The sequence below is a fragment of the Bombus flavifrons genome, chromosome 17, assembly GCF_040668555.2.
Source record: "Bombus flavifrons isolate JBK064 chromosome 17, iyBomFlav1_principal, whole genome shotgun sequence".
NCBI classification, from domain to species: Eukaryota; Metazoa; Arthropoda; class Insecta; order Hymenoptera; family Apidae; genus Bombus; species Bombus flavifrons.
The window spans coordinates 4,551,281-4,570,620 of record NC_138458.1 but is presented as its reverse complement, the minus strand read 5'-3'; the positions used below and the strand labels follow the sequence as shown (position 1 = coordinate 4,570,620).

The following is a 19,340-nucleotide window of genomic DNA, read 5'->3' as shown; positions in this document are numbered from 1 at the left end:
ATTATTTTTAACGAACCGCATATTTTGAGCTCGTAATGTTTTGATATTATACGTTACAGACGAAAAGCTTTGTGAGTGAAGAAGGATCTTCGAATAATGAAGACGAAAACTTCTTAAAAGTATGTCAAAACAAGGAAATGATGCGTATTTTTTCTAGTTCTGACTCCGAAGATGAAAGGACGAGCATTCCAAGCACATCCCAAAATGTAATGGGTGACATTGAAATTGCACTTGACGGGACACAGTGGATAAAACTGAAAGCAGGCGGATCAAGGCTTAGAACGCCCATTCGTATGATATTCAAGGATATCGCAAGGCCTACTGGCTATGCTAAGAGACATATCGAGTTTTGAAAAAAAAACTGGATAATCACGATTGCTGAGTTACGTAATTTTCTAAAAATTATATATGTCTGGGGCGAGATCATTGGAAGCTTCCGAAAGACAACATAAATTTATTTACATAAATTCGCGCTGATATTCGAAATGTGGGACAGATTTATATGTAATAACCAGGCTTGTTATAATCTACATAAAAATATCCCAATAAATGTTAATTATTTTCAATGAAAGGCCGATACAGGTTTATGCAATATATGCTGAATAAACTTCATAAATTTGGCATTAAGTTTTGGTTATCAGTTGAAGTCCAAACAAAATATATTTTAGATCGTTCGATTGATTTAGAAACTCGATGCTCAAGGGAAAAACGCACAAAATGACTTTCTTTTCCTCACATTTATATAAATCAGAAAACTGTACGCTTACTGTGTATAAAAGTAAACCTAACGTAAAAGTTCTCATTCTAAGCACCAAACATACAGATGTACAAGTAGAAGACAATTATAAACGTGTTTCAGAAACCATCACTTTTTATAATAAAACAAAGTTTGGTGTGGGCGTGGTCGACCAGATGGCACGCAAGTATAGTGTACCAGGTATGTAAGTATGAAACCGGAATTTGCCTATAGATGGTCCTAGCTGATAATGTAATTATCACTAAACTGCGTCATTGATGCCAAAAGTCTTTGTTGACATCTCACAAACATTTTCGACTCAGAACAATACAAGTTTCATACAACAGCATAGTTTGTAATAGCGTTGAACATGTCAAATTTTGTACCTGGAAACTACGATTTGTGGACAGCATTGATTTTCTGTTACCCTTTGAAGAAAACTGCTGCAGAATCGCATCGAATGCTTGTCGAAGCTTACGGTGAGCATGCTCTTGGTAAATCACAGTGCTTTGAGTGGTTTAAAAAATTCAGAAGTGGCAATTTTGACGCGAGGAACGAAGAACGTGAAAGACCATCGAAAAAGACCACCGAGCTGTTAAAACCTGGCGAAACTGTTAATACTGAGCGCTACCGACAACAAATGATCGATTTGAATCAAGTTTTGCGTGAAAAACGACCAGAATATCAAAAAAGGCAACACAAACTAATTTTACTTCATGATAATGCACCATCACATACAGCAAAACCGGTCGAGGAAGCGATCGAAGCGTTCAGTTGGGAAATACTTTCGCACGCGGCTTACTCGCCAGACTTGGTTTCGTCCGATTACTATTTATTTGCATCGATGGGACACGCACTTTCTGACCAGCACTTCACTTCTTACGAAAGTGTACGAAAATGGCTCGATGACTGGTTTGCCTCAAAAGAGCGACAGTTTTTTTGGCGTGGCATCCACCAATTGCCAGACAGGTGGGAAAAATGTATAGCTAGCAATGGGCAATACTTCGAATAAAGTATTTTTAATCATTTTCATACAATAAACGTGTATTTTCTATACAAAAATTCCGGTTTCATATTTACATACCTGGTAAAAGCAGAGAGTTTTCAATGACCTCTTCAAGTATTTTTCAATATTTTAGTTTTGGCAGCGATAAGCGTGTAAATATAATGTAAAGATATTATAAAAACAAGGAGAACATTTGCCGAAGATTAAACGCTTCATTTCATTTCAACGTCAGAAGTGCGAAAAAGTTGCCAAGTGAGCAACTGCAAAAAAAAGAAGCAATAATTGTTATATATATTGCAAAAAGATCGTATGGAGAAAATGCACAAACAAAATTCAGTATATTTGTAAAAAATGTACTCAATAAATATGATTACCCTGTACCGTTAATATTATTGTCATCATTTCCATGATAATTTAGAGAAAAAGACTTTTTACTTATTAATAATTTATTTAAATGTAAAGCCTAATATTATTCAATTCAGACTTAATTCGAATAAAGCGATTAAAAAAAAATGTGTATTTTTGTTCACCCGTCCGTTTACCCGAAACGTCCGTAAACCTAGTGTTAAGTAAATGTAAAAAAGAATTTTAAATGGCAAATTCATGCTCCATTTACGTTAGAATGAAGTACATTCGCGAAAGAAATAAAAATAAATTAATTTATAAACATATGTAATCTTTCCCTTTTGAAGAGAAACTTTTCTTTCCTGAAAATTTCACTGTGCACATGTGCTGGAGTTGCTCGTTGATAGTATCGAAACATGTTCAGGGAATAAAGTATTCATTTCAGCGTTGACGACTGTAATAATACCCGCAGTAAGTTTACATTTCGAACCAGACGTTCAACTACAATTTGTGAGGCAACGATCACTAACTTAAAAAATATCATTTTCTATTGAACCATGCCATTAAACACAAAGAGTTTGCTTTCGTATCCAACTATGGTGAATTTATTAAAATATAATTAAAGAAAATGGTATAGACTAGTATAAACTAACCTCTCTATTAGTATATCTGTAACTAGTATTAAGAATTCGATATGTATTATTAAAAAAATCTTTTAAAACTTAATATCTCATCATAATATACAACTCGTCATCATAATATATAATTTATAAGAGATACAAGAACACTAATGGATAAAAGGAATTATAAACCACAGACGAGGTTCTATACCTCGACATAATGCATAAACACGGCATACTGAATTGAAATATATTTTTATTAAATACTTATGATTATAATGTATGTTTTACAATTATAATTGTAAAACATGGTAGATCGGAATAGATCGAGGCGCCTTATTGCAGACAAGACAACCAACATCGTCCGATCACTAAGAGCTATACCTCTTTCGTTAAAATTTCCATGCCTGTATATACGATCGTGATCAATACTGGCGCATACACTATCACGAATATCACAATTATGGGAAAAATTCACTATAGTAATAAGAACAGAAACTAAGCAAGTCTACCCCTTAATTGTATAAGAAAATATTATTCAAAATGTTGAGCTTCACAACATATCCAAAAATCATCGAGATCGGAGGATAGTTAGCATCTCTACAGTTTCCCCGTTTTTACTAACATGTGTTAATGTAATATGTAGCAAGAATAATTAACAATTTATACTCATGCTAGTATCACAATTTATTCAGTCTGCATTGCTTACTAGGTACAAGTAGATACAAATATAACCTAACTTAGAGATTTTAAAATTGCACATTTGTTTTGTTTTACTGGTAGTTTATTCTACGTTAATTTTAGCTTAACCTGTCTTGACGTTGTTTTAACCGTATAATTTTGTTTATATTTCGTCATTTTAATATTGTTTTTTTTATTGTGAGAACAATGTGTGATTTTGTTTGTGTGTAACTGCATGTATCTTTGTTGTGGCTTTTGTTTGTGTGTGATTATTTAAACACTGTCATTCTTTAGTTACTGACATTTTGCTACCTTAAATCCATAGTTGTATTTATACGGTCAATATCTTAATTTTTAATGATGTTTGTGTTTAGAAATTGCAGGAGAGGTCTCATCTCTTGTGGAGAAATGAATCCTGATTCTTTTTATTTCCTAATCATTTCATTTCGGTTGATTGCATAAAGTGGGTATCTCTATAAGATGTGGTTTACATCCTGGGTGTCTGTTTCACATTCACATGTGCTATTTTGATTGAATTTTGATTGATAATTCTTATGTTTGCTAAGTAGGCTGCTAGGCTATGTTAATTCGTTTCATATCTTGTTCCAGGCGGGGATTTGCTGGATATCTTCACTGATGAGTTCACTAGCAGGTTCTAGACGAAACACTCCTTTTCGTCTTCCTTCCTGCACATCCTTTCTTCTCTCACTCCTGTTTCAAAATCTCACAAGAATTCCTATTAACTGAATGACAAATCATAGATGCTGGGGACAAATACGTGGACTGCTATTATGAAAACGACTTGGTTGTATGAACCAACTTGTCTCCCAACAGATTCATATAAACGAAGTTCTGTTGTATTGCAAAATTACTTATTATGTACGAAAAAAACATTTCATATCAAATTCGAATGTATTACGTGTTACGTGACGTCTTTAACCCCTTGGCCTACACGCCATCTGCCGATCGCGCGCCGTGCCATTCATCTGTTCAGCCATGTACCCGAACTGGCGTAAGATGTATACTTCTTATGACATGTATATTTAGGGGCTACAAAAGTAATCGTGAAATAATAAACAACGTTTGAGGATAAATAGTGTTTTTAAGACGTGCTTTAATAGTGTTTTTAGATTCGTGGTTTTCGCTTATGCCACAAATTCTTTACCACGAGTCAGACTCGTGGGTTCCGTTTATGGCACAAATCCTTTACCACGAGTCTTACTCGTGGTTTTTGCTTACGACACAAATCCCTTAGCACGAGTCTCGCTCGTGGTTATAGGCCAAAAGGTTAAATGTTGGTGATCAATTTTGGAGCCTCCGATCTCGCACGGGGTAATCGTACACACGACCACACCTTCAGCAACAGTATAGCGTGGCAATTTCTGCTCATAGATTGAAGTACGCGCATTTTTGCACGTGCGTCGTGAGTGGCATGATGGTTAGGCGGGTTGCAGTGAGCGCACTGTCATCTGTTCCGTCCTTGACTGCCCGTCCAGGAATGTACAAATTCGACAATTATAGATATCATAACGCTGTTGCGCGGTGAGTCTGATAAATTTCAAATAGGGGATTCTCCCGTGCGTCCAGCAGATAGGTAGATAGGAGAGCAATTAAGGAGAAAAGTGTCGGTAAATGAATTAAGTCGTGACCGTCGGTAACGCGAATTCACAAATTTCTTGCTACGAGTTGCGCACGTTTCGAATAAGTCGCGCGTGTACAGCATACATCTGTATAAAGTAGAAAGATAATAGGCCGGAATTCGTAGGATAGTGTGGTGCTTCGTCCAGTGGTTATAAAGCTCGAGCAGGGCGTAAGTACAATTGTGCGTTAACTTAGGACGCGGGTTGTGACAGCGATCTTTTAACGTAACTTTTGCGGCTAGCGATATACGAGACCGAGAGGAGTGTGTGAATGTGAGTGCATAGCACGGTAACGATGAACGAACGAGCGTCTAGAGTGAGTCGTCCATATCAATTATTACATTTCTCCTTTCTTTCCTTTGGTATCATAAATAGAAGTGTATTATTGTTCGTCGAATTCAATATCTTTTTCTCTTCTTCACTATGCCTCTTTTACACTTTTCAGGTAATCCAGAGTGGTCAGAACCTGTATAGGTCCGATAAAGATCGGCTTCACGTTAAAAATGAAGCTCGGTGCTTCTCGCTAGAGTATCCAGCCGTGTGGCGTGCTCGCTACCATAATTGCTCGTGCTCGCATGTCACATTAGAGGACATATAAAGGACATATGAATCTAACTCGCAATAAAAATTTTAAACCAAATATGAGCATCACAATTCTTACTCGTGGAATCTAATTCAGTAATTAAGATCAGGTCAAAATTGTATATATCAGGTTGTCCGAAAAGTGTCTTTCTTTTACAGACCCGTCTTTTACAACGATGCATCTTTATACAAACATGAAACTTAATCTGTTGAACATTGTGATTTTTATTTTGATAGAATAAAATGGATCGTACGTAATTCGATAAAATAATATAAAACGGAAAATGTTGTGCATTATTATTTTCTTATAAAACGAAAGAAACTTTTCGGACGAGCTAATATTAAAACAGTGTAAGACTTTTTTTCAATTTAATTTATTAATCTGTATTCCTCTATGTACAAGACTGCGCCTGCTAAATAATCCTTCCTATGATACAAGATAAAGGTCCATTTACTAGTAAAATTGCATCTCATCATCAAACTCACTCAATACATTGCAATCAATTTTTTTAACCATAATAGATTAAAAAAAGAGAGACAAAACGAAAGAACAATTCAGATTATTATTTACAAAAATAATTGATCAATTATCGATCGATTAATTATTACCATCTCCGCATTTTTACAAAGGGAAAGAAATACAAATTCAAGATAATCATTCTTTCTTTGTACTGCTTTCAATCAATATAATGAACACAACCTATGAATTAGGCAATAGTTAATTCATTATTAATTATGTACAAATAATTATTATCGAATAAAGAGTTAATGAAGGGATATAAAAATTTTTCGTGGTTATTTCATAATGACAACCCATCAATTAATCGACAAATACGGAATGACTAATTAATTAATCATCGGTACTAATTGTAAGGTCTTTTTGTTAAAGACCGACAGTAGTGACACAATTAACTAATTAATCTTAGATATAATTGATCAATTAACGATGAAATTTCTTAAGCTAATTAAACGAAATTGATACTATTTAAAGCACCTGAAAAATTCTGCTCTTAAAAATTGTGCTCCGCTTAAAAAATTCACTGCGACTTTTACTCTTTTTTTTAAATAGTAATTAGTGTGATCATATTTACTTGTCGCAATCTGAATCATTATGTTATAAATTAATTTTGTTTTATCATGTTATTATATATGAAGTCATTTATATTCTTTTGCGTGCATTATTGACCTTGCATTTTTTTGGTAACTGTCTCGTTTTTTCTCTTTTTTGGACACTTTGGCATAAAAGATAAATAAATATATCAAAGTGACGCGGCTGAAACGAATCAATTTTGATTCAAATAATCTTTAAAATGAAGAATATTACTCTAACTAAAAAAAAATAATGCACAATATTAAAAAAAATTTCACATAAAAAATATGTTTCAACTATTTCAATGGTAACAAGAAATGTCATTACTGATAAAAATCGCACTGAGTAATGTAACATTTCGTATTACATGATTGCAACGTTCTAAGTCATTTTAAGTATTAACTACAATATGCTATTATTCTCTATACAATGTAAATTAATTCACATAATACACCTCCCTAATACCCATTTGGTTTTCATATATGTGTAAATTAATAATTTCAAATTACTTTTCTTTCGCACGCGCCTCTACATTGATATTCACATAACAATAGATACCAAAAATAATCATTTACAAGTTTTTGGTTTGTTCTTCGATTAAGTAACATTTTTCTTTTCCACATATGAATTAGTTATGTACAACAAATCATTTAAAAATTAATCTAATCAACGTAAAATAGCTGCTGTGTAAAATTAAAATATGGAGGGTCTCGATTATTTTCGTAATTATAATATGTCGGAGCGTTGATAAAATGATCATTTAAAAGCTTTAAATTAAATATTTATATAATCGAATATAATACTGTAATTTTAGGAATACGTTACATCGTTTTTCATGTAATACCTTTCCATGCAAATATTTAAAAATATTGAGTTATAAATTTATAGTCCAAACAAATAATATTTCAAATATTTCTCAATATTCACGCAGAAGAAAGATTTAGTATCAAAAGTGAAACTTGAAAAGCGAAAAAAATAGCTAATGTAGGAATGTTAAGTTAATTTAAATAGTACTGGCCAGCGATGTGATACTTCACAATATTTCACAGAAATTGTAAATAAGGATATTATTATTAGTGTCAAACAATAACATTATAGTGCGTAGAAAAGAAGAATAACATTAAGTAACATCAAATTCTCAAGCTTGACACTAAATATGTATCTTTATAATGTAAACGGACGTATTATTCTGTTGTGTATAAAATAGTACTATAAAATAAAAGCATATTCAATTTACTTCCAATTTTAATCCTTTGCGCTCGAGAGGTGACTTTCGGTCGTCACGGAGTTTCGTGCGGCAACTCGAGTAACGAGTGAGAGGCAACAGTCTCTATTTATGCTAGATTTCGACATATCCAATTAATGAGAGCGCAGTATTAGTCCGTAGATAGATTCCTTATCTCTTTATATTCTTTGTTAGGAAGTGTAAAGTATTACACTTTAAAATGGAGATAAAATATTTAATCCCAAATCCCTCCGAAACTATGATTCTATCAACGTCTCCGACGTTAATTCGGACTCGACGATCATGGCAAAAGTATTACAATTTAGAAGTACTAAAAAATGATTTTCAGAAGTGAAATTAGCTCAAATGAAGATGAACTTGATTTTGAGCTATTGAGAAATGAGATCAATTGTACTCAAGAATGCACCTTGGTGAATACTTCATAAAGTACGATACAAAGAAATACAGAAATTAATTATTACAAAATCATATTTTAAAAGATGCAAGTATATATATATATATATTATTAGAATATAATGTTTTCGTACGTCAATTAGTGTATAAAATCATTTTACACTAGCAGTACACTAGCACGTGTCACGTATGCGCTAAATCATTTCGAATTGCTACTTCGCCCGACTGAAAAAGTCCTCGAGCGCAAAGATTTAATATTAGGAATTAATGGTACATAAGCTTGTGTACAATATTTAACTTCGTTCCTTTTTCTTTTCTTTTTTTTTTTGGTACATTAAAAATTAAATTTTGTATTCTCTTTAGCTACATCGTGAACTGTCTGAATAAAATAGAGATTGTTATCGATATTTTTTGATAAAACAACTGTGATACAGATGAAATGAAGTAAATTGTTCATTTTATCACCGCTCCGACAATCGTATATTACGTTCTATTAAAAACTTATCTGGCTTTTCCTTTATAATTTAGTCAATACTCAATAAACAATGATTTCAAAGTAATCCACCCTTTCGTCCAAACAGCAGCGAGCTAATACTTCCCAAAGCGGATTGCGCAGGAGGAGTTTCTTTTGCAGCCGTAACAGGAACTGCAGCAGATGTAACCACCTGTCCGAGATCAGATCTCATGGCCCTAGCACTAGTTCTTCTTTGTCTAGATTCTCTGTTTGGTATAGACTCGTCTTGTTTTTTATCAATTATGTTTCGTTTTGTCGTCGAGGAATCACTAGCAGTGGAAGAAGGTGAAAGTTTCTCTTGATTCCCACTCATGGAGTTTCTCAGGAAAGTTAACTGAGCCATAGGGCTTACAGTACCATGCCTGGCATATAAAGAACCTTGTAACACTAATGGGGAGAAAGATGAACCATATGTTGAAGCCATTATTGTGTCAATGCCTATTCTTTCAAGTTTCTCAACTAAACGGATACTGCTAAGAGCTTTTTTATCTGATCTGGATAATTCGGGTCGTTTTCTCTTTGCCTGTTGGAAAATACAAGAAATATTAGAATAAACCAAATTCATAAAATAATATATAATAAAGATAAAGATAAAATATATAATAGAGATATATAATAAAGATAATAAAGAGAATAAAATGTGTTTGGTATAAAGAAATAGTAACAATTTCCCATTCTAATACCTTATTTTTTAAAGGTTAAATACTTCTAAAACTATTTGATTAAAGAATAAGTAATTTTCGAGTGTTAAATTAATTCATCTTATATGTTATAGAAACAATTCTCTTAAACGTTTCTAATTTCTTCTTTTAATATATAATCATTCATCAAATTTAAAATAAATTAATAATGTCCTTTCTAACGTAAATTCCTCTTATTTTCAGGAAACAATCCACTATAATAATTTGTTACACTTTTGTATTTAAATACCTAATTTTTAATTAGCAAGTGATTGTTAACGATCAATTAAAGATGTGCATTTGAATTATAAATAAGAGAACTATCATTTATATATTGATAAACAGAATATGCTTTCTATTCTTAACAACAAAACAGTAATATTATTTCTAATAGTATAATCGAACTAATAATTCCTCATTTTTATGACAATTGTTCGTCAATATGTGGAGCAAAATTTATTTAGTTCAATATCGAGAAAATTCTATTGACATTCCACGCTTTTCAATATTCAATAAATATGTAAAATGATGTCATGATTAAGATCAGAGTTCTTCAACTAATCGGACTTATTAATGTCGTAATCTTTTACATGCAACATGTATAAAGATGAGATTTATTATGTTATAGTAGTATTATACATGATTTAGTGAAATTTTTATTCAAGAAACGTTGTTACTTATAAAATTAACCAGTATTTTCTTCTTGCTTCATTATTTTATCAAATTTTAATTAATAGATCGCTCATGTTTAAGGGAAATTTTCACTCTTTAAACATACGTATCATTTAAAAGATACATATTGAATGTTGAATATTTTACAATGCTTATCAAAATTATAAAAAGTCAATTAGACGTATTTTATAAAATTATTATTTTTTATGTATTTTATAGAAATATATGTTGTGCGTAATGCGAGCTGCCAATACAACATATCCGAACTTCATTACCAAATCATATTGAATATAACTGTAATTTTGTCACATTAAAACTCCAAATGTTTTTGCTTCTAAATGTTTATACATACCTGAGTTTCTCCACCGAATGTTCTCTTTAACAATTCAGCTCCACTGGATAATAACCCTAAAGAAAGTCTACCTTCTGGAGTTGGTGTACTAGATCGACTATCTGGAGGACTAGCATCAGGACTATTGCAAGGTGTTGCAGTGGGCGTATAATTTCTCTCTTCACTCGGCGTTAATGAAGAAGGTGATGCAGCTTTTATACCTATTTGAATATGTTGATTAAATTAATTTACTAAATTTTTTTACTAGCAGAGTTTTCGTAATAACTGAATTAGATTCTAATAGAAAATATATCTTATTATATATTAATATATATTATTTATAATATATATATATATATATATTATATATATATATTATAAATATATATAATTATTATTTAATATAATATTATTTAAGAGGTATATATATATATATATATATTATTTAAGAGGTATTTTTTGTAAAATACCTCTTTCGTTTAACATTTTTGCAAGACCAAGGGTTGTTGAAAATGTTGAAGTTGAAGTTGAATTTTTTCTGCTTAACGTGCTTGGAGTACTCATACCAGAATTTAAAGCACTACTAGGTGCTGTTTCGACAGTACTATCCATAATGCTTGGAGTGACATTTCTGTGATCATCAGGATGAAGAACAGTACTATTGGTGAATGTATATATGGAACCTGTATCTTGAAAAACTTTTCCAGGGTTAGTGTATTCTTCATCTTCTTCAAGATCGCTTAAAGTGAAAGTCATTAGGCCTAAATCCTCCAGGCCTCGACCTCCTCTTGTTTTTACTCCTGGCCGTTCTTCTAAAAGACAACCTAAGAAATAAAACATTTTGATTTAATTAAATATTTTTATATTCACATTCTGTGATAGTTTCATTTCTCAAGAAGTGCGATTTAATTATATACAATAACATGGTAGATAAAATACTGGTAAATATAATATTTCTCATTGTATTCTTGCAAGAGGTAAAGCTATTTTGTGTATATTATCTATAACTATTACAATATATTATACATATACTGTTATTAAAATATATTAATAAAATATATTTTTTTAAATAATTTTAACAGAGGATCATACAACATTACCTAGTGTAGGTGTAGCTAATCGAGTCCAATGATGTAAAGTTTGAGAACCTTCAATAGGTTTCACTATTTGTAACTTCTCAGGAACTCTCCAAGTATTTCCACCATAGCCACTTAAATTTCCACTACTTCCCGTAGACATAATACTGTCTGGAGTTCTACAACCATGAGGTGCGGAAGTGGAAGGTGAATGCATTCCACCATCATAGTCATAACTATATCCTGTTCCAGTGCTGAGACAAGCACGCCTTGTAAGAACTTCTGCAGGTGTTAATCTACGGAGTGCTACTTCCAAATCTGCTGCACCGGGAGCACCTGGCACTCCTATTTTTTGTGGACCTCTAAAATTTTTAGAACATATTTACTGATTTGTTTTATAAATTAGTAATAAAGGAAATGATTATTAGCAAAATTGAAAACTTCTTATTTTATATATTGTTAAAAAAGCTAATAAATATAAACTTACGGATAATCTTCAAACTCTTCTGAATCGCAATGTGCAGTGGAATCCACACCAAAAATTGATGCCACAGGTCGAGGCCGACCACAACTCATTCGTGGTCCAGTAGAACTGCTTGAAAGAGTTGATACTGTCATTGAACCTATTCGTGGGAATTGATTTGCATCAGCTGGATAAGATGTATTTCTTGATGCGCTCCTCACTGTTTCAAAAACTTTCTTATATGTTGGTCTGTGTCCAATATCAAAAATATAAATTAATACTTTTCTTGAATGAATGATAGCAAAATGAAAAATGTGAATGTAAAATGAAACAAAACACATACATCCTATCTGCAATGATGCCAGAATCCAAACTAAATTCAGAATAAAGCGATGATTCCAATTCTGAAGCGATAGAGTCTGCTTGTGGAACAGCACCCATCGAAGGGAACAAAGAGCCTCCCCTAACAGTTGGCATACCTCTGTGTCTTTGTTTTCGTAATTGTTCTTGAGTTTCCGCCAATAAATTTATCACCTTATAGCATAAAACATTTTAAAAAACAGTATTATTGCTTAAAATACTTTAATATCATTTAAGAGTATCATCTAGACTAATTCTATTTAATTTAAAAATATTCTTTAAACTTATTCCCCTAGTATAAAAAAAGAGATAGTCAGTGAACAGTAGTAAGGTAATATAAAACTGTATGAGAATATACCTCAGCATATTGTGTTTTGAAATCTGCCAACTCGTTCGCTAAAGTGTTTTGATTATCCTTAGTGATGTGCAAAGTAGCACTCATTTCATCATGCTCAGCCATCAACTGCGCCAATCTCAGTTCTGTTTTAGCTAGTTTTTCTGTCAAACTGACAATTTGTTCGTGTTGCAATCGATTTTCTTCCTTCTGTTTATCAAGCTCATCCGATATTCCATGTACCTCCAAATTTGCACTTGCTACATACAAAATAATTTATTTACTAATAGAATTTTAAACTTCAATTAATACGAACTTTAAACATTCTTATGGAATTCACAAGCTTTTATCTAAAAATTTTAACAAAAATTCATCGACTAACCGAGTTGATCGGCAATATCTTTGACAAGTTTTGCCTCTTGTTCCTCCGAATTGTCGGCATCGTGCATCAAATTCGCGAATTCAATTCTTAATTGCTTATTTTCATCCTCGAGGCAGCTGATCTTTTTCTGCATCATGTCCAGGTTGATACTGCGAAGTCCGGTGGGCGAACCGGATTCGGAACTTGATTCTTCGACATCATTTGTTAATATTTGGATTAATTCTGTCTTTTTTGCGAGTTCGTGCGTGAGTTGGGTAATATTTTCATTGGCTTCCTTTAAATCGGTCTCTAAACTGGTAACTGTGGCTTCGAGTTTTTGATTGTGCGATAGAAGTTCTTTACCGATACGTGCGGTTAGTTCCAAGTCCTTTTCTTTCTACAAATTAATTATTCACTTAACATTTAACGAACACGACAAATAATAATTCAACAATTTACAAGGTGTGATTAACACATACCCGGATTGATTGTGTTAAAAGCAGTCTTTATTAGATATCGGTATAAACAATTAATCCCTTTCAAAATATTCCCTTTTTGAGGTTATACACTTATGCCAACGTTTCTGTCATTGATTTTCTAAACGAATCTTTGGAAATACTCCTCAGACGCGTTATTATATTCGTTCAATACATTTGAACATCGCACATTGCTTACTCCATGAGGAATATTCTTTTAGTAACGTTTTTTTAGCAAAACGTAGTTCTATAGTTAAACAGTTACCTTATTCATCTGACATGACTTCCTGCAGTTTCTGGCTCTTTCCACAATTGAAAGTGTTACCAAAAGGACGAAGATTCGACGACATTGAGACGATAAAGGCGAATACAATGAAATATCTGAACAGCATTCCGAAAGATTAGAAAATATTCAATAGGAGAATTTGGCATAAATATCTAAGAAAGTTTGCCTTTAACATAACCAGTTCGGGTATTTTTTCATCACATCTCGTATATATTATATACCTTAAATTGTAGCTTAATAAGCTTTATTCTAATTTTGTCTTGTTCTATTATCTACAGAGAAATTTTTGCGAGTAAGTATAAATTATACATCGTTAGAAGTGTGCGGAATCATGTGTAGACTTGGCTGAAACAAGTTATATCTCTATTCTTCTAATATCCTATCTATCATTTTTTCATTTTTTCAGTTATGTTGAAAAATTTCCACGTGTTTACGTTTTAGGTAAAGTTATACACGCTAATAGGAAATACTGAGTAGGTACTTCAAATTGAGTGAAGACCAACATGACACAAACAAAATGATAAAACTTTGATTTTCTTCAGTGTCTGATAAAAAAAACGAATGGTATGTGTCAGTACCTTTTGCAGCAACTGTACAAGGTGATTCATAAATGTATGTCCATACTTCAGGGAATGAATCTACACATTAAAATAACTTAAAAAAAACGTCGTATGAACATGTTCTATGTAAGTACTTTTAGTTTTCGAGATATGGATTTCACACGTCTTAACATACGTTATTGCACTTTTACCTTTCAGAATCTAGAAAACTGTAACGAGCTAGCGAGAATAGAATACTAACTACCTGAAATTTGATTTCATTAATATTAATTGATATTGCTTGGCACATGTTGCACTCTGACTGAACGGCTTGCAAGTTGGTTACGATATGAACTTTGAATTTACTCACAAGACAACTAACAAAGTCAACTTCAACGAACATGTTACCTGTTTTGCTTTTATAATAAACAACAGACTTATTGGATGACAAACTTGATATTTGTTAGATTCCCAATGAATAGATTTGATACTTGCTAGAGTGATAGATGCTAAGTATAAGAGTTAGGATAAAAGATGACAGACCAAACTATACTGTAGATTTTGTAGAGTGACGAATCTCAGGAATGTTCTTTTCAAGATTCGCGAAAATTCGAAGAATAGGCAATGCTGTTGGGAGTAACACGTGGATTGGAGAATTTGCAAGTTACTCGAACTTAGAGAGATGGCGGAAAAGAACGATAATTGGTTACAGGAAAGTTCGTGAAAATGAACTCTGTCTATTGGTCATCCTCAGTTAGCGATTGACTTGGGTCGACGTGCGTGACGTCCGTGTAATCAGTTAACGGTTCACAAGTGATGAAGTCATAAAGCATGTAGGTCTTGAAAACATATTGATTTGTAGAATATATTTTCTATAAATTTTTAGCCATCTAGACCACAGCTGCAGAAGACAAACCCATTGGATTTATAATCCTATTATTGCGCAGCAACAGTACACTTGAGACGAAAATGACTCGACTTGAAAAAGAATGTTTCCCAGAAGTAGGGTAAGGCTATTTTTCTACATAATTAAATCGAATTTATGAAAAAGAAGAACAATGCTTATAAAACAGGTTTAAATGTATTTTCCCTCATTTTTAGTTTCTAACCCTGGAAAACTACCAAACTACTACTAACACCATCATTGTAGGCAGAGCGTAACTCATAATAAGACGCATTTATAGGATAACGTCATCTTTACGAATACAATCATTTTTTCAATTTTTATGAAAAAAAGACAATGACGAAAAGGGAATTTGTTAAAACATTCTGGTTATGAATAACTGTTATAAATGGTCAAAATATTTGTGGTTACTGATAATAATTATAGGTGATTAAATCAATCAAATTAAAATCATTGTAGGTGAGACTATTTTTTTCTTTCGTTTATCGATAACCGTTATCCGTGGCAGAATCTTTTTTGTTTCTACCATTATTCATAAAGGAATGTTTATTGGCTACCAATGATCATTATCGATGACAGAAAAAAATTCTGTCACGAAAAATGATTAGCGACAACAAGCAAAAAATTCTTTTATATATAATGACTATGAGCAAACAAAAAAAAGATTCTCTTACCGATATTAATCATCAGTAACTAAAAAAAAAAAAAAATTCTCTCACACACAATGGTTATCGATAATCAAAAACATTCTGTTCATTTATTTTATACCAATTCTTATGCTGCATCTTTTAGTCATTTTGGTTACAACTGTTAGAGTCTTTGAACATTTTGTTTAGTCATTCCATATCTTGGAAATTAAAGTACGTAGGACACATGTTCACATAACGTTTTTTACTTATTTTAATATGTATTGTATTATTGTAACATGCATTTCTGAATCACCTTGTATATTTATATGCCGAATTGAGTCTCGATATCCCATTACAAATACGAGTTCGTAATCCCTGGATCCTGCACATCCCTATATATATATTTTATATTAGCAGTCATATTTACCTCCTCCAGAAGCCTTGTAACTGCTTCTATGTCATTATAGGTCTTGGTCATTTGGCTCACCCGGTTGCTGCATAAAACTGAAATGAGAAATAATCGTCTCTGCAATAATTTATAAAAGAAATATCATTTAAGAGTAAATGATTAGAAAATATAGTACAATCTAATGTGGTATAATAGTACAACCAGCATATTATATAATAAAGAAGCAATAACTAAACAATGAAATAGAATAATTGTACAAGCAATGCGAGTAATAAATCAAAAGGCAATAATAAGAAATTAATATATATATATATAATATTCTAGAAAAGCTAAATGCATTTGTAATGATACATTCGTTGTTTAAGTCATACACAGTATAAAAAGAAATTTAAATTTTGTGTATACCAAATACTTCCTGTTTATGAGTCAGTAAGAACCTGTTATATGAGTTAGTGTTTCTATAAACATTTACAATGATATTCATTGTCTAATTTAATACACAGTGTAATCAAACATTAATATTTTGTGTACATCAAATTCTCCCTATTTGTGAATCAATAAAAGCCTGTTACACGAGTTAGAATTTCTTTGATCAATATTTTGTATATGAGACATAAATAACACTGCTACTTAAAATGCTATGTCATGAACAATAAAATTAATTATATCACAAAAAGTGATACCTGAAATTTAGTTATAATTTTAGATACATGGCTGACTATCCGCACATGTATTTAAACATTGAGTTTAAATTTATTATTTTTGTTATTGGTGAATATACAAATGCTTTATACGTATCCGACAATGCAAATGAATGAAAAATGCATTATGTTATTCGTAATAACTTTTTAATTACCCAAATATCTCCATTATTTTCAATAACACATAAAATGTAATTAAAGAAAGCGTAGAATTTGTAGAAAACATTTTATGGTCAATAGTTTTCACAACTCTATTCTTTCTTCACTTTTTAATAAAACTGTAGATTTAATTATACGCTTTTAATTACCAGTTTCTATGAAATTTTATTTTGCTGGTACGTGAACTTCTTTACTACCTCTAATTCTTTCTTCTCCTCCCATTTCCAACTCATTTCCTTAGCTCTGCCACTTTCATTTAAAAAAAATCATAATCGCTCTTAATTGCCCAAATGACAATTTACTTTTTTTCTTTGATTTACTAAAATTTTTGAATTCAACATATATTTTTTATTAGACAATATAAATTAGACAATATCATCAATACTTGCAATTTGCACAGCTCCTACATAATAAATAGCATTTTTCATTGAATCTCTTAGGTTTTAAGCAAATAGTAAATCTTTTATTTTCGCTAGCCTGAAGTTCTTTTTCGTTGTTTTCAATATAATGAACCTATTTAGTGCAACTTTCCTTTTTTTGTTTCAGCAAAACTACTTTACATACCGTTATACACGTAGAAAACATAATACAGTAGATTCAAGATATGAATCTGTGCAAAAAGAAAAAGAGTATACATTCTTCATAAGAAAATGAAAAAAAGATGTTTGGTGTCAAGTTATTCAACGAGCTTACAAAGATAAACTGAATATCGAACGATCGGAATGCTGACGTTCAGACGTGCTATTTTTGGAAATAGCTTCAGTCAAAAAATGCTGGAATCAATTATTCTAAGAGTCAAGAAGTAGAATCTGTTCTACCACAGCAACTTCTGTATCTCTGTTGAGCACGTGTATTGCTAGCATCTTCGTTCTTTATATTTTATTTTTTCACCTAAATCTTCCTTTGATTCGATGCAGAATTTTGACTTCGTTGATTCAGTGAATTCAGTATGAATTTTCTAAAAAATTTCTTTGATCAATATTTCACATATGAGACATAAATAACACCACTATTTAAAATGCTATGTCACGAACAATAAGATTAATTATACCACAAAAAATGATTCCTAAAATCTCTTTTTGCATTTTCTCAAAAGACCTCATTTCTTTTTTAACATAATATCCGTGAGATCTTAAAATCTACTGCACTTTCAGCCCTCTTATCACTGTAACTTGAATTAGAATAAACTTAGTACTTTTCCTTTTTCTATTTCTTTCTTTTTTTATCCCTAAAAGTTGAAAAGATATGAGAAAAATTAATAATCAAACTTCATAGGATTGAGTTAACAAAAATATCATGTAACATGCCTTTTGAGTTTGTCGGAAGGTCCACTACAATCTCGTGAAAAAGACATATGATCCTATTTATGTTACCCAAGGTGACCTTGGTTTCGATATAGAAATAAAGTATTTTCGCAATTTTTTTCTTGTCGCTTATAGTACACTCGACATCGGTAAAGTACGTAATAATAGTTAATGTTTATTTAAATGGAAGCCAGTTATCAATAAATATCAAAGAAATTTCTAAAAAAAGTGGTGATTAAAAAAAATTTTTTTCTATCAGTAACCATATATAACCATAAAAAATATTTTTGACTTGTTTCATACTTCTTCATATCACTTTTCGACTTAATAACATATGTATAAGTTCCACAATTCACTTACTTATGTTATCAATGAATATGTACTAAGTAATATCAGTAATGCTGATAATAATTGACAGTAGTTGAATGTATAGAAATTATTTTTGTATATTTCAATAATGGTCATCGATAACGACCATTGGTAATCAAGAACATTTCCAGTCATTTATATTGATATACTCGTAACCACAATTACATTTCCGTTATTGATAAGGATTGTCGACAATCAAGACAAAAATTTTCCGTTTATAATGATTATTCGTAACCACAATTATTTCATTAAAGATATTAACTTTTACACCACAACTTTACAAATTTGTCTTATAACATTTACGATGTCTGATCATGAGTGCTATTCCTATTCGCAATTTAGCACCTGGTATTGTTTGATAAGAGAGCATGATCTTATCGAAAACAAATGGATCGGATCGATTTAAGAAAACTTTTAAAGAAATGAGTTCACAA

The 19,340-nt window shown here is 31.6% G+C and overlaps 1 protein-coding gene and 2 long non-coding RNA genes across 13 annotated transcripts in view; 2 read left to right on the top strand and 1 right to left on the bottom strand.

The window, feature by feature from the left end:
• The first annotated feature begins 3,786 nt into the window (after positions 1-3,786).
• On the top strand, positions 3,787-7,652 carry LOC138188766 (uncharacterized). 3 transcript variants are annotated; one of them, XR_011175665.1, is made up of 3 exons: positions 3,787-3,851; positions 4,781-5,344; positions 5,474-7,652. It is a non-coding gene; the product is annotated as an uncharacterized LOC138188766 (long non-coding RNA). The 3 variants fall into 3 exon arrangements; XR_011175664.1 differs by lacking the exon at positions 3,787-3,851 and adding an exon at positions 4,375-4,682; XR_011175663.1 differs by lacking the exon at positions 3,787-3,851 and having other exon boundaries at positions 4,326-5,344.
• Positions 7,653-8,644: 992 nt separating this feature from the next.
• Positions 8,645-19,340, bottom strand: part of milt (trafficking kinesin-binding protein milt) — a 102,611-nt gene continuing 91,915 nt past the window's right edge. For 7 of the 8 annotated variants that reach the window (XM_069130798.1, XM_069130796.1, XM_069130793.1 and 4 more), the window contains 9 exons: positions 16,392-16,468; positions 13,152-13,527; positions 12,794-13,029; positions 12,419-12,609; positions 12,100-12,324; positions 11,637-11,974; positions 11,007-11,360; positions 10,558-10,757; positions 8,645-9,376 (listed from right to left, as the gene is read on the bottom strand). In XM_069130798.1, coding sequence (XP_068986899.1) covers positions 8,891-9,376; positions 10,558-10,757; positions 11,007-11,360; positions 11,637-11,974; positions 12,100-12,324; positions 12,419-12,609; positions 12,794-13,029; positions 13,152-13,527; positions 16,392-16,468 — 2,483 coding nt within the window. In that variant the 3' untranslated portion in view covers positions 8,645-8,890. The remainder of the gene's footprint in view (positions 9,377-10,557; positions 10,758-11,006; positions 11,361-11,636; positions 11,975-12,099; positions 12,325-12,418; positions 12,610-12,793; positions 13,030-13,151; positions 13,528-16,391; positions 16,469-19,340) is intronic. The other variant, XM_069130797.1, reaches the window with a different exon arrangement.
• LOC138188773 (uncharacterized) lies at positions 14,020-15,362 on the top strand. 2 transcript variants are annotated; one of them, XR_011175677.1, is made up of 4 exons: positions 14,020-14,078; positions 14,171-14,246; positions 14,334-14,578; positions 14,651-15,362. It is a non-coding gene; the product is annotated as an uncharacterized LOC138188773 (long non-coding RNA). The 2 variants fall into 2 exon arrangements; XR_011175676.1 differs by having other exon boundaries at positions 14,171-14,578.